At 37.3% G+C, this 15,513-nt stretch overlaps 1 protein-coding gene across 1 annotated transcript in view; it reads left to right on the forward strand.

Annotated features, from left to right (window-relative positions):
- SPY (Tetratricopeptide repeat (TPR)-like superfamily protein) overlaps positions 1 to 15,513 on the forward strand; it is a 310,171-nt gene that overhangs the window by 278,365 nt on the left and 16,293 nt on the right. The window contains exon 17 of the mRNA XM_089384094.1: positions 2,927 to 3,054. Coding sequence (XP_089240220.1) covers positions 2,927 to 3,054 — 128 coding nt within the window. The remainder of the gene's footprint in view (positions 1 to 2,926; positions 3,055 to 15,513) is intronic.

A 15,513-nucleotide genomic window follows, 5' to 3' on the forward strand; every position in this document is an offset into this window, starting at 1 on the left:
TCGGGAAAAAACCAGGAAATTCAATAAATAAAGATATGCACATATATCGAATTTGAAAAAAACACATTTTTCATTGATATTCAATAAAGCCATATCCAAACAATGCATAATATCAATAGATGCCCAAAATATCATGAATGAATAAGTATCTCAAATATGTTATGAGTCCAAACATGATCCAAAGTACTGAGCACTGACTCCTAACCAGTGACTACATAGAACCAGAAGCATCTGCTTCTAAAAGTTTATAAAATACTTCATACTAATCAGTAAAAAAGTGGTAACTGAAATCTCTTGATTGCTGCTGAAATGATACGATAATGGTTTGCTATTGAAATCTATGACAGAGCACACGCTGAAGCCAACGCTGGAGCACACCGCACACTATGTCTTTATTACACTACACCTCTATTACGCGAAGTAAACTGAAATTGAAATCATGCCTCTGTTACCCTCTTGGTGCATGAGTTGCCAGGTCTGAGCAGTGAGAAGTGAGTTATGGACCGACATCTAATTTTTAACCTAACTAAACCATGCGGAAAACAATGTGGCAACGCTAAAAGTTAAAACCTGTGCTCGCCGATTCGAGGGCTGAAAATAATCTCAGTCACCTAAATTGCAATTAATCTGTGAGTTGTGAGTCAAACTCGCATTGACCATGAGTCAAATTCGGTCAATGTGAGTTTGACTCACCCAGAGTTGAATCAGATTGTTTGAAGCAAGAGCAGAATTTGAATTGCGAGTGATCGGAGATTCATGTTTCACTGCTCTAGATGATTGAGCAACAACAATTTCAAGCAGATCTGTGCATGGAGTCGAGAGAAGTATTTCTTAAACTAAAAATATTGGCTCCAAAATGCTTCATACAACATGCAATATAAGTGTTGTTTAAGGATTACCAAACATTGACCTTCACCAAACTGCACTATATCAATTGCAAGAACCTACAAAACATGGATTTTCAAATACAACCTTTTTGTGCATATCATTACTGGTGCTATTTTGTAGGAATGCCATCAACTGAAAGTACCTTGCAGATTTGTGTGGATTTTTGGGCAGATGTGAGTATTATTCCTATTACCATGTTTTTGACAATTATGTTCATTTGTGGATTGTATTGATATTATCCTTGTACTATAAATTCTAAATTCAAGTGGAAGCACTTGAAGTGAAATTGGTTGCAGATAGAATTCCAGAGCTAGGAGGCACACCAAAAGAAAATTGAAACAAAGTATTGTTTTCTCTAACACACTGCATATGATTTTGTGGAATTGTACATGGTTGTTGTTGCCTCAAAATCTAGCAGGTCTTGGGAGATGGCTCACAAGGCAAAAGCCAGATCAAGAGACAAAAATGAGGTGGATGCCACTGTCACCTCAGCAATCCACCTCCTGCTCTTTAGTGGAATTTCACCACATGGGAGGCTTCACAGTTTAAACCTTAAGGTCACCTAACAGATATTCCAAGGCAATAGCTCAAAGGTGACAACTTTAATAGGCTCAGGTAGGGCACTCAAACTAAGAACAAGGTTCAGTCCAATGTAACAAGGAATAGTGTACCCTCTAAGGAACCCACAAGGAAAGCTTGTAGCCTAGGGTTTGGATGATAGGCTACACAAATGGCACACTTAGGCATATAAAACCAGGAAAAGGCTTGTAAGAAAAATATGATAAAAAAAATTGGAGCCACAAGCCTTCAACAAGCCCTAAGTTGAAGCCTTGATGCAGAATTCGGGTTTTTCTAGCCCTAGAATCACCTAGGGTTGATGACATCATCACTAGGGAGGGATTTCCAACCATGCAAATTGCTAGATTTGGATGTTTTAAGACTCAACGAGGTAGAGCGTGCTCCAACCAGCTCAACGCTCATGCCCTGGTTGAATTCGACTTCAAATGCTAACCCTAATGGCTTGCCTTGAAGGGCTGGAATTTTTGGGGCCCGAAATTTTAGGGGCTGAAAATTTCAGGCCCTAAAATTTTAGGAAAAGAAGAAAAATAAGAGCTCTTTGAATTTTTTGATTTTTGACTACCTGTGGAAGCCAGTGCCTACTTGTAAATCCAAAGTTTGAAACCAAAAGGTGGAAGCCTTATAGCTCTCACATTTCCTCGTAAATACATTGTCTGCCTCTAACTTTTTGGTTTGAAACTTTGTTTGTAACTGCTATATAGTGGATGGTATTTTTGTACTAAATCATTGATGCTCAAATGATTAATCTACTAGGAGTGATATTTCTAATTTCGTGACAATTTACTATTCATTTACAAGTAGCACAAATATTTATGTTTTCATATTTTCTCCAGCTGTCTGATATTTTGGATGTATCTTTGGTTATATAATGTTTCATAACATTTAAAGATATATATCATACACAAAACATTCTTGGGTCACTTCCTTCTTGACTTTTTTTGGAAAAGGGCACTCCCACTTTGGACTTCACTTCATGCTCTTACAATAATTCTCTGAGCTCTGAGCCAATATTTGATACAACAATGAGGAATGTGCTGTACAAGGAAAAATAAAACTTGGTTAGAATCCAGTTGATATGCTATCAGGGTTATGAATATGGAAACTGAGGATCTGATTTGGTGTTTCTGAATGTCTCTGGGTTATGATGTGCAAATCAAACAATATCTTTCCTAAGTGCATGCATTGACATAATTAAATTTTCATAGGTGGGTATATGCCAGTGTAAATTTCACGAGAGATTTTGCTTATATGAATTTCAACAGTCTTTTGTGTGTTCGTATTACAGGTAGAATGTATTCCTTAATTTTTCAAGAGACCTGCATTTTTGGACTAGAATAGTGATTTTAAGACTTGTACTCAGAATGGTTGCCTAAATCTTTTTTTTTCGCTTTTTTGTTTTTGTTTTCTTCTATCATATTTTCCTGAATTGGATTGCCTGCTCTACTGTTGTCATTGGCAGCTTGGATACATTTCCATATGCAGGAACGACCACCACATGTGAATCGTTGTATATGGGCGTTCCATGTGTTACCATGGCAGGGTCTGTTCATGCTCACAATGTGGGTGTAAGCCTTCTGCACCAAGTTGGTAAGTTATTTATATTCTGGATTGGAGTTCTGTGCACTGAATGCTACAGTTTTAAATTCAAATATTTATCAATCTTGCAACATGCAAAGTTATCAAGTTCTAACCTCCTTTTTTAATTGTGTGGTACACCCTCTTTCTCTCCTAGGATCCTAGGAAGATTTTCATTATGCTGAAAGTCCCAAAGTGATTTGATTAGAGAATTTAAATAGTTTTCTGTCATTTGATTGAATGTAAAATGTGAGCATATAGCACACTTAGGACTCCCTGATTGCCTGTTTAATTGATTACAACTAAATACTGGTTCATAACATGCTACTCGGCCACATACTTGCTTTCCACAAATGGTTTATGCAACAACATGAGATTTATGTTTTCCCAAAAAGAGTAATCTGAATTTTTCTCGAGGTTGGTGGGTCTACAGGTGAAAAAATGACAAAACTTAAATATAGTTTTCATTTTAACTGCCTCAAAGTAAATGCTGGTCCATATCAATACTGAAATAAGTGTGAAGTTGTTTTAAATGACAATAAATTTAGCTGTTGAATCCAAGGTAAGATGTGGAAATCAGAAAACTTGAGGCAATATCTTGCAGTTTTGGATTGTAGTGATTTTGTGTACCAAATTACATGGTAATTCATGGTAGAATCATAGTTGTGGTCATTTTGCAAAAAAATCAAATTCATAGTTTCTTTTTTTGTTGTGTTACCCCTCATGTTGCATGAGGTTTCACCTCATGATCTTTGTGATAGATAATTGACAACCAACAGATGAGAACTAAAGTAGGTCAATGGGCCTCAAATAGTGCATCTAATTTAGATACAAAATGGGGTGTGGAAGCAAATCTTAGAGAATTCAAACAGCTTTTCCGTCATTTGATTGAATTTAAAATGTGAGCATATGGCACACTTAGGACTCCCTAATTGCCTGTTAAATTGATTGCAAGTAAATACTGGTTCATAACATGCTATTCAACCACATAGTTGCTTTCCACACAAATGGTTTATGCAATGATGTGGCATTTATGTTTTCCCAAACAGAGTAATATGCATTTTCTCGAGGTTGGTGGGTCCACAGGTGAAAAAATGACAAATTAAATATAGTTTTCTCTTTAACTCTCTCAAAGTAAATGCTGGCCCATATCAATACTGAAATAAGTGTGAAGTTATTTTAAATAACGATAAATTTAGCTGTTGAAACCAAGGTAAGATGTGGAAAACTTGTGATAATATCTTGCAGTTTTGGATTAGAGTAGTTATTTTGTATACCAAATTACATAGTAATTGATGGTAGAAGCATAGTTGTGGTCATTTTGCAAAAATTTCCAAATTCGTAAAATAAGTTTCTTTTTTTGTTGTGTTACCCCTCTTGTTGCATGAGGTTTCACCTCGTGATCTTTGTCATAGATGATTGACATCCAACAAATGAGAACAAAAGCAGGTCAATGGTCCTCAAATAATGCATCTAATTTAGCTACAAAATAGGGTGTGAAAGCAACTCTTAGAGAATTCAAATAGCTTTTCTGTCATTTGATTGAATGCAAAATGTGAGCATATGGCACAATTAGGACTCCTTGATTGCCTGTTTAATTGATTGCAATTTGCACCTAAATACCAGTTCAGAACATGCTAGACCACATAGTTGCTTTCGGCACAAGTGGTTTATGCAATGACATGACATTTATGTTTTCCCAAACAGAGTAATCTGCATTTTTTTGAGGTTGGTGGGTCCACAGGTGAAAAAAATGACAAAAATTAAATATAGTTTTCTTGAACTCTCAAAGTAAATGCTGGTCCATATCAATACTGAAATAAGTGTGAAGTTATTTTAAATAACGATAAATTTAGCTGTTGAAACCAAGGTAAGATGTGGAAAACTTGTGATAATATCTTGCATTTTTGGATTAGAGTAGTGATTTTGTGTACCAAATTACATAGCAATTCATGGTAGAAGCATGGTTGTGGTCATTTTGCAAAAAAAAAAATTCGTAAAATAAGTTTCTTTTTGTTGTTGTGATACCCCTCATGTTGCATGAGGTTTCACCTTGTGATCTTTATCATAGATGATTGACATCCAATAAATGAGAACAAAAGTAGGCCAGCGGCCCTCAAATAGTGCATCAGAGTTAGGTACAAAATGGGGTGTAAATGCAACTCTTATATTGAAACTTAAATTAGTGAGGATAACAGTCGAAGTGTCTAGCTAAGAGAATATAGGTACAAGCGCAAGAAAAATGCTAGAAACTGAAGAGAGAATGTCAAGGCCCATTAGAGCTAGAACTTTTTGTCAGGGATGAGTGTTGGGACACCTAAACATGCTCCTTGTTGGAGTCATAAATATTGTGAAAGTGCCTCGCTACATGATCCTAGGGGGAATGTAGTGCTGAAGATGCCAATGCTTCTACTACGAGGTCATGGAGAAGAAACTTCAGATTGAACCCTGCCTACTCAAATGACTCTTGAGTAATGTTTTGGATGAGAGGAGCTTGAATCCAGAGTTTGTTGGAATTGATCTTTTTGTTGTTATGGTTCTCTACACCCTATATTCTAGAATGATAGCTTGTGTTATGAGGATGTTGGTCAACCTTTTGGGGGGTAGTGAGACAAGACATAAGGATGCACCAACCTAGGAATTTAAGTATCATGGATCTTTTCCTATCATTTTTTTTCTCGATTGGATGGGATTGTAGACATTGAGATTGGTGTCCAAATGTTTCCTTGAAGAGAACACAACATCTCTTGTTGGGGTAGTAGAAAATAGGTAGTGGTATCTGCCTCTAATTTGATAATAGGTGGGTCTCACTAGCTCCTATAAGTGGCATAATTGGAAAACTTGTTTAGCCATGGGATGCAGTGAACTATCTCAATACGAAGCCTGTAATAGCTCAATTTCATATACCCATTAAACCTTTGTTAAAGCCCCATAAACGAGATACGCATGGGTGAAGGAACGATAACTGCACAAGGACAACAAGCGAGACAATCAGATAGACTTACCAACTTAGAGACATATGCGTTATATATGTTGCTGCGTTGCCCACAAAGGGAAGGGAGTTTGACTGTGGGCAAGCCATTTGGACGAGGAAGGGTCAATCACTGCGAAAGAATCGATCGTGGGTACCTTACCCCTATTTATGGATGTGGGTGGGCGTAAGGCTAAATAGAAATGGGTCTCTTTTGTCTTTATGGAAGTTGCCGTGGTGAGTAGGTGTTGGTCCATACAATCTGAGTGAGTGACGTATGTGCACTCTTTCCGAGTTTTGTTTGACTGTTTGGGGTTTAGTGTGGCCCCCCATCGCACTAACGACAACGGGCCAATAGACAAATTAGATGGCTTGGTTTTAGGTCAGTTTCAGTTCATCAGTGCTTTGGATAACTATCACCTGATTGATTATTATTCCCGTACTCTTGCTTGGGGGTTATGGTTATTATTCCACCATACTATGGCTTGAAGTTAGGGTTAATCAGTACAGTGAATCAGTCTCAAGAGGTAGGTTTAGGTAACATCAACCAAACTATCAATTGCTTTACTTCCACCAAACTATTTAAGGAAATAAAATCTAAGTAAGTCAAACGAAGGCTTGGCTCAACCAATAAATAGGGGGTTGAGGGGAAGGAGAACCTCGCTGGCTAGTTTTCCATTGCTTGCTCTTATACTGCTATCTCTTCCTCTTCGGGTATCGGTATACTAGCTGGTAAATAAGCTAATGCTGGTTGAATTGGATCAACTGCAACTAAAATAGATAATTCTTAGTAAATGAGGTAAATTGGTGTAGGATCTGTTACTGGATTGGAGAAACTTCATTAATGGGCATTAGATAGGCTTCACCTGGTCCGGATGACACATTGACTTCTGTGGGATCAACTTAGTCCACTAGGGATGGAACTATAGACTATATCACTGGACAATCTGCAACTTAGTGAACTGGATTGGGAACTGAAGCTAAATATCGAACTGCTACTCTTGATCAATAGGTAGAGTTGCTACTAGCTATGCCTTTGCTGCAGGGTCTACTGGTTCAAGGTCCACTCGGTTCATAAGAATTGGATTTGTATCCAGACAAGATGAACTTACTTATTATACCTAAAGACGGTGGGATTGCTACTTTTACTCGGGCAAAGACAACGTCCAGGGAAATGTTGCAAAAATCGTTATCGGGATAATATCGACGAGGGAAATAATCGGGAAAAAATTGGAAAAAATCGTAAAAATCGGGAAAAAATCGTAAAATACAAAAAATTCATTTTTTTTTCCAATTTTTTTAATATCTAAAGCATTTACAACATAAAATAAATACATTGACACATAAATATGATAAAAGAACTGATATATAAGGTGTGTAATATCATTTCTGGTGCTGCATCACATATAACCTAAGTTACCAGGATTTGGATACGAATACGGATTCGAATGCGGATCCGTATCCGCTTGATTTTTGAAAAGCTAGGATTCAGATACGGCAAGGAAACGGCAAGTATGATTAATATAAATATATTTTTATAATAAAATTTTGATATTAATGTCCAAATTTATTGTGATCACTATCCATCAACAACGATAGAGTTTATATTATTATTATTATTATCCAATTTTAAAGTCACGGCCAAGCCAGACACCAAATTGGTGTATGAGATCCCTTTGTTTGTGGGACAATGGACCCACCTCCATGTAGCGATTTAACTGCTAAGTCTACGAAGGCATACATACTCTACCCCTCTAGTTTTGAACCTCTGAACCCATAGGAGGAAACACATACTCTTAATCATCAGGCCCACTCAAGCTGAATTGTGTAGATGAATTTCATGAAAAAGTATACAATACTTCATAATTAAAGTAACATTAATTATAAAAATTATATTATAAACTATAATATATTACAAAACCATTAAAATGATAAATAATAATAATATAATACACATATTACTTTATATGAATTAAATAATAAACTTACAATATATAAAAGTTTAATATAAAATATAATCTACAAATTTTAAAACTTGTGCATAACAAATTTGATATATTTTAAATAATTTTAATTTATAATGTATATGGACAATAAAATAACAAATTTTTTATATTTTGAATAATTAATTTATAATATATATACACAAGAAAATTACTTTATAAAATTATAACATTTCTAAGTTTAACATATTGAAAAAGTTTTAATTAAATTAATGTGAATAAAATATAGCATAGCTATAAAAGTATAATTAAATTAATATAAATAAAATATAACAGATTTATAATTTAATTATAATATTTTAACATATATAAAATATAAACACCATGTAATTATATGTGTTCTTTTATAACATTTCTAAATTAATGTAACAGATTTATAAAATTATAATTAAATTAATGTAAATAAAATATAACATGTTTATAATTAAATTAATATTATAACATATCCAAAATATAATGAGTTGAAATGTGCGAAACTGCATATGTCCCACAGATAAATAGAAAACTAAGTAGCGGCCTCATACTACCAAGTCTGTAGATACCAAAACCACTGATATTAATACCAATCGCATCATTTTGGCCGTCTTATTCGCTGCACGTGCATGTATTGTCTGAGCTTCCAGCGAGCAGCGATCAGGGTTAGAGTGAAATACAGGGTCAGGGCATTACCAAGATAGTTTCACTAGCTAAAAACTGTTACCAAGATATTTTCACTCGTTAAAAACTGATTTCTCCCGCATCCAAGTGAATCTGAATCCGAATCCGTTTCTGATCCGGGGATCCGCGAATCCACTTCCCAGGGTGGACGGATCCGGTAACATAGCATATAACAGTGAATCATGTCCTGAATAGTAAGCCCTGACTCTTGAGTCCCAACTCAGCCTCAAAATATCAACAAAAGATATAATAATGTATCTCATATCATGAGTTAGAATGTCATATACAATGAAATGAACCCAATAACTAAAGTACAATACTACTGATTTCCTCTGCCCCTCTTGCGAGAAAATGCAATAGCTTTCCCTTTACCTCTATATGTAGATGCCAGTGGAGTTGGTAGTGGACTCGGCTGTGCTCTAGAACCTGAAGAAGTAGCAGCTAGAGGAGGTAGACCACGTCCTCTACTGGTGGCAGGGGTAGCCCGAGTAGGTGGTGTCACCTCCTCCTCCTGTTGTTCCTCCTCCTCCTCCCCCTCTACGCCTTCCACTATCTCCTGCTCTAACCAATCATCGACAGAATCCATGAGAGGCCTCTCGGCCTCGACCCTCCATGCAATAGTGGTGTCAATCCCATCCAATGAGATGGCCTCCATTGCAGGTATCCTCTCAAGTTGCCTCACCCACAATCGAAGATTGTAGTAGACGTAGAGCGTGTCATTAAGTCGCTGGGACTCCAACATGTACAAAGATCATAAAGCAATAATTATAAAAAAATATTGTTTAATGAATTCAAAAAATTAATTGGAAATTTGCAATATTTTAAGTTTTAAGTTTAACATGTTGCGCTTCTTGTTGTGTATTTTTTCAAAGACACTCCTATTGCACTCGCATCCTGAAGAGCTATATGTTTGGCTAAGGATTTGAATGGCAAGCTTTTGCAGGTGGGGTACTCTGGCACCATAGATTCTCCATCATGCATCTACAACAAAATTACAAATAAAATAAACATAAGAAAAAAATGAAATTTGAAAGTTGAAGCAAAGAACGAAGTTATGAACTTGAAGGGACAATGAAATTTGAAACAAACTAAAAAATACCTGGCATTGTAGTTGTCCTATCAGTCACAGCCATCTCAAAGCCAAATGTGCCACTTGCCATCCTGTATATCTCCATTTCTTTGGAGATTTCTGCACGTTCTGCTAGAGATTGCACCATCCTCTGAACATAGGTTAAGAATCCATCCATGATCTCAACATTAAATACAAATTACAAACCCACATGGGTAAGAAAATGCGGTGTTCAGGTAGGTCCCTGCAGCATGAATGGGATGATGGAGTGTGTTGTTACATCGTTCATCAATCGCTTCCCATAGAAGGAGTTGTTTCTGAAACTCCTCATGTCCCTTATCATCATAGTAAGCCCGAATGGATTCTTTGGCCCTGTCCATGGTCTCATACAAATAGCCCATTGCGGGCTTCTCACCGTTAACTAATCAAAGAACCTTTACCAAAGGTTCAGTAACGGTGCACACCTCCTGCACTACCGCCCAAAAGTCTTCTTGGTATGAAACTAATATGCATACGACCTCTCCCTCTGGTTTGCGGCTCACTGTCAAATCACACCACTGATATGAAAGAAACATTCTCTTCACATCCCACATAGAATTCAAGAGGGATTGAAGAGATATGAAACTGGTGGCAAACCGTGTAATGGTGGGGCGCACCAACTCGTTGTTGGTGAATTTTCTCATTAAGCTAAGCATAGATGTATGATTATATATAAATTTTGTAATGCTTTTTGATGAGTCAACAATATCTTTGACAAAGGAAATTTTTCCTATGTCCTCCAACATCAAATCAATACAATGTGTAGCACAAGGTGTCTAAAATAAAATAGGATGCCTCTGCATAAGCACCCTGCCAGCAACAACATAATTTGCAGCATTATCCGTTATGACTTGGACAACATGTTCTGCACCCACCTCCAAAATAAACACATCCAGCAAATCACATAAAGTTTTTGCATCTTTGATATGTGAAGATGCATCAATAGATTTCATAAACATTGTCCCCTTGGGACAACTAACCAAGAAGTTTATAAGCGTTCTCCCCTTTTGGTCGGTCCAACCATCTGACATCACAGTGCATCCTGTTTGTACCCATGATGCCCTAAACTCCTCCAATCTTTTGGTGCAGTCAACTTTTTCATCTTGAAGAATTCGGCCTCGAAAGTCATTATAAGAAGGGATTTTGTACCCTGGACCAACAGTTGCAATAGCATCAACAACAGGTTGGAAAAATGGATTATTCCTTGCAACTTTGATAGGAATATCACTCCAAAGGAGAAACTTGCCCAACGACTGGCCAACTTGTTCTTTCTCTTTTCTTTTTAAGCATTGAAGTGATAGATGGTTGTGAACCAGCCGTGGTTCTAGGAACAAAAAATGATGAGGCAGCTACAGGGTTGGTTGTAGACATTGATGCTGAAGTAGAACAAGTGCCACTTCTATATTCACTTGAGCCTAACACCCTCCTTGCTAGTTGCTTCTTCACTTCTGCTTTGGCCACTCTCTCTTGCTCTAATTCTTCAAATGATCTCATGGCTCTTCGAATGATTTCTGCATTTGTATTTTCGCAAGTCCCTACATCATGTCCAAGGATTTGTGCAAGGTGATACTTCAATCTATAAACCCTCCTGACATATGCTGCCCACACAACTTGCAAGACAAGTTCAATCTATCAAACCCTCCATCAGGTTCACCAAATTCCCACAGAGGGTCCAATTTCCTTGACATGTTTGTAACTTGGTTGAACTCTTGAGTTTTAATGTAAGATGAAGTTTGAACTTTGAAGTTGAACCTATGGCACAATAAGAATTGGAAGTTACAAAAATAATTTTTTTTTACATACAAGAAACAACTCATTGAATTTTTGACAATTTAACAAACAAAAAAACCTCAACTCAATCCAAAATGAACTCTCTCCACTCTGTAACAAAAAAAAAAAAAAAAAAAAAAAAAAAAAAAAAAACCATCAAATCCACTCAAAAATCTTTGATAAACAATGGGTTATAGAAACCAAGTAAAAACAAGAAAAAAACCAAAACAAAATGGCCAAATTTAGTGCCCATACCTGGAAAGCATAGTTTTCTGGAGAAATTTGATCCCAGGACGAAGTTCTCTTGCTTGGGATGCTAAAATCTCCAAGCTTCCTCCTCCTCTGCCTTAGTGGACGCCTTCCAGGGTTCCTCTCCTCCTCAACTCTCAATCCACGCCACTATCTGTTCAAAATGACAAAAAAAAATCGTGTTTTCGCTTTTAAAAACACGTTGTCGCAACCCCCACAATAACTTCCCATCGAATCACGATCACTTCGAAATTATTGCGATTTTTTGAATTTAGCTCGATTTTTTCACCGATTTTTTGGAAAAAAATTGCGTCATAATCGAGTGATAATATCGGCATTTTGAAAAACTCACGATTTTTTATTGTTATCGCGATAATATCGCGATTTTCGCAACACTGGTCCAGGGTTCTATCAATGAAAAGATGCCCAGCCGCAACCTTGAGGGATATATAAGTAGAAAGGATGAGTCATTATATGTCATTAACCTGGTCCAACTGCTGGGTCAATGGTAGCGGAGTTGTTCCAGCTTCCCTTCCCTTCTCTGCGACTACTTAATAATCGTTGAAGTTCTCTATCTTAATCTTGGATCTTCCGGGCCTTCTTTATTTATGGAGTCAGATGTTCCGCCTATGCTGCTGCTTCATCTGCACCTTGAACTGCTCCTGCAACTATTATAGTGACGGTGCTACTAATCTTAAGCTTAACCTACTGAACCAACAAAAGAAATTGGTGCTGGATCGAAAGAAACTGTTGCGTATGGATCTAGCCTTGCAATCTATACCTTTGCTTATGTTGCTGGGTCAACGAGAACAACATGCTCGACTGATAGATGGGTTCAGGGGGTCGCACATACGCAACAATCGTTCCTACCTGGATGATTAACCTTACCGCGACAAAAAAATAGTATTTACTACCTGGGATGGATTGGAGGATGGATAGAAAGAACATGTTTATGTACATTGATTCAATAGAGGCAGGGGCATACGACAATCGATTAGTGCTGAGAGCTTGTATAAGACTTGCTTGGGTTAGTCGAAACCAATTCATTTATTGAAACCGAAATGGTGGAATGCGCCTTTAATTATTAATGGCTTATGGAATGCTTTATGCTTGATGTTACTTGCTCCTTGACATTCGGCTTGAGGCTTTATGCTTGATGTTACTTGTATTTTAGGTCGGTGATGCACGCAGTTGAGGTTGAGCAAGAGAGAAAAAATCTCTTTATAGCAGAGTTGCCATTGTATATGCTATTATGCTAGCCAACCGGGTTGCATATGTATGGATGTATGGATGGAAACTTATTCTCTATTGGTCTTACCTACTTGATATTCCCGCTGTTGCTTCCCCTTGCTCCCCTGGTCAAAAGTCGGGAACTAGAGCCGAAAATTGGAGGGAGGGACAACATCATGCTTCACTGCTACATCTTCCTTTTGCAGAATTACCATGACCTGCTGCTTTGCCCTTTTTCCTTGGTCTTTAACCATTTGAACGTAATTTTGGGTGAAGTTTCCAACACTTAATCTGTTTGCTCATCCACATCATAGTGTTTACAATGCCACATAGGATCCTTCCTTTTTCCGGCAGTGGCTACAATCTTCCGGTGTACACCTTACTTATATACGTCACATTATGTATCATGCTATCTGAAAAGAAAGGTAGAACCTTTTGGCTATGCCTCGGTAATGTCTGTCCCTGATTGAAAGCTCTCACTTAGAGCCGAAGAATTAGGGCGAGATACGAGCAGGGAGAGATATGATTAGTGACTTCCCTGTTGTGGATGAGGTGCAGTTAGTGACTCACCTGATCTCTCATATTATATATGTCATTATGCATTTCTTTCTTTTGGGGGGTTTATATATTTCTCAAGGCTGCCTAGTTACCGAAATCAATATAATTATATATGTAATTACGCTCTAGCAGACTTAGCTACTATTATATATGTAATTATGCTATTGAAGAATTGATCAAATAATTGATTGAATCCTTGCTTCTAGTTGCAAGCTTAAAATAAAGACCAAGGATGAGAACAAGGGATCACATGTACCACATTATATGGAGATACCTTAGCGTGGTGTTCGACAAATGATGAGAATGTCTGTACATAAATAAATATTGTCGTTTTCTCTCTTTGGACCCAAGGCAATCGAACCATACAGATATGGGTTTATATCCTAGCGCCATTAGAAAAGGGTCATATATTTATTATTAACTAATGCTCAATGAGGAGAAGATTACGAGGTTCCCCTCCCATGTGACCTTAGATTAGATGGTCTTAAATTCGTATATAAGTTTATGTTCCCGTATCGTGGATTGCTTCAAATATGTTTATAGATGGGATGAAATGAGAAGGGAATCTTAAGTTCATGCTTCCAATGACTAAGTGTGTGTGTGCGTGTGGAATTTGAACATGCGAATATCCTTGAATGCCGTAAAGTGCTTAGAATAGAAGGCCATCTTCAAGCTAACACCCTATAGAGGCATGACCTGGGTGATCTAGATATATGGTCATTGAAAAGGTGATGGTATCTAGATGTATGGTCTATAGCCAGTGCTCAAAAAACAATGTTATGACACATACCATATATGTTGGTGTGGAATACCAGTAATGTAAACAATGTTGTAGCCATAATGAAATACATTTGGTTGAATTCATAACTAAAGGCAATTGTTGTTTAGTGGATCGGTGTTGAATTTTGCAGTGGCACACTTGGGTTATAGTGTTTATGTTTTAGATGGTGGCAATCGGCAATTGGAGCTCTTGGTAATGGAGTTATACTCATAGTATTCAAAACCGGTTGGTTTGAGCCGTAAACCAGTCAAATTGGCCAGTTCATTAGGCTGAGCCATCCAACCGGTAGAAAAACTGGTTTTGAACCTTGCGAGATAGGGTTTTTGGGCCTAACCGGCCATAAACCAGTCGATTTATTGCCATGCTGGCCACAGACCCCATGGAAGGCAGTTTTGTGCTTTTTGAATCGGTTTTGTCGGAAACTAGGGGCTGTTTCCCTCCAAAAGCAGCCCATCCAAGCCTTTGAAAGCATGCCTCCCCTCTCGTTTGCCTCACACGTCTCAACCCTAGCAATGCTGACAATCAATGGTAACACTAAATTCTTAAGGTAAAAGTGATACTTTTACTTATTTTTAACATTACCATGAAATGACATTCAAGATATTTGAGAGTGGTTTCGACCTCATTGGATTTCATATGGAGAAACTAGAATTTTAGATCTCACTCAAAATCCAGCAGACTTTATAGTTTTTAGGATTTCAGGATTTGGGGGATTGCAATGTTTCCATTTGATTCTGTCATGCGTGAGGGTATGAGATTGGCATTTGATCAAGAGCACAAAATCTATTAAGTACCTTGATGTTGGTGGCATTGATTTTTGGACTTTGTTGATGTTGGTGGATTGATTGATGAACTCCTCTACCATATCTTTAACAAAAATGCACCCTTCACTAGAAGGAAAATAAATGCTGAGGCACGCTAATAAGATTTTTCTACCATATTATAAGGTTGAGGAGATGAAGGCTTCACTCAAACCAAAATCATTGGTTAGGCATGTTAAACTTTTTCAATTTCTACCATATTACGAGGTTGGGCAATCCAAGTCTGAAGACTTTGAGCTAGATAATGTTTATATAGCTCTTGTTGATGGTCCCATTTCTAATGGTGTTGAATCAATGATGAGTTTTATGAGTGATCATGTTGA

The sequence above is a fragment of the Pinus tabuliformis genome, chromosome Q (assembly GCF_031772625.1).
Source record: "Pinus tabuliformis cultivar Carrire ecotype Pingquan chromosome Q, CPIR1, whole genome shotgun sequence".
Classification (NCBI taxonomy): domain Eukaryota; kingdom Viridiplantae; phylum Streptophyta; class Pinopsida; order Pinales; family Pinaceae; genus Pinus; species Pinus tabuliformis.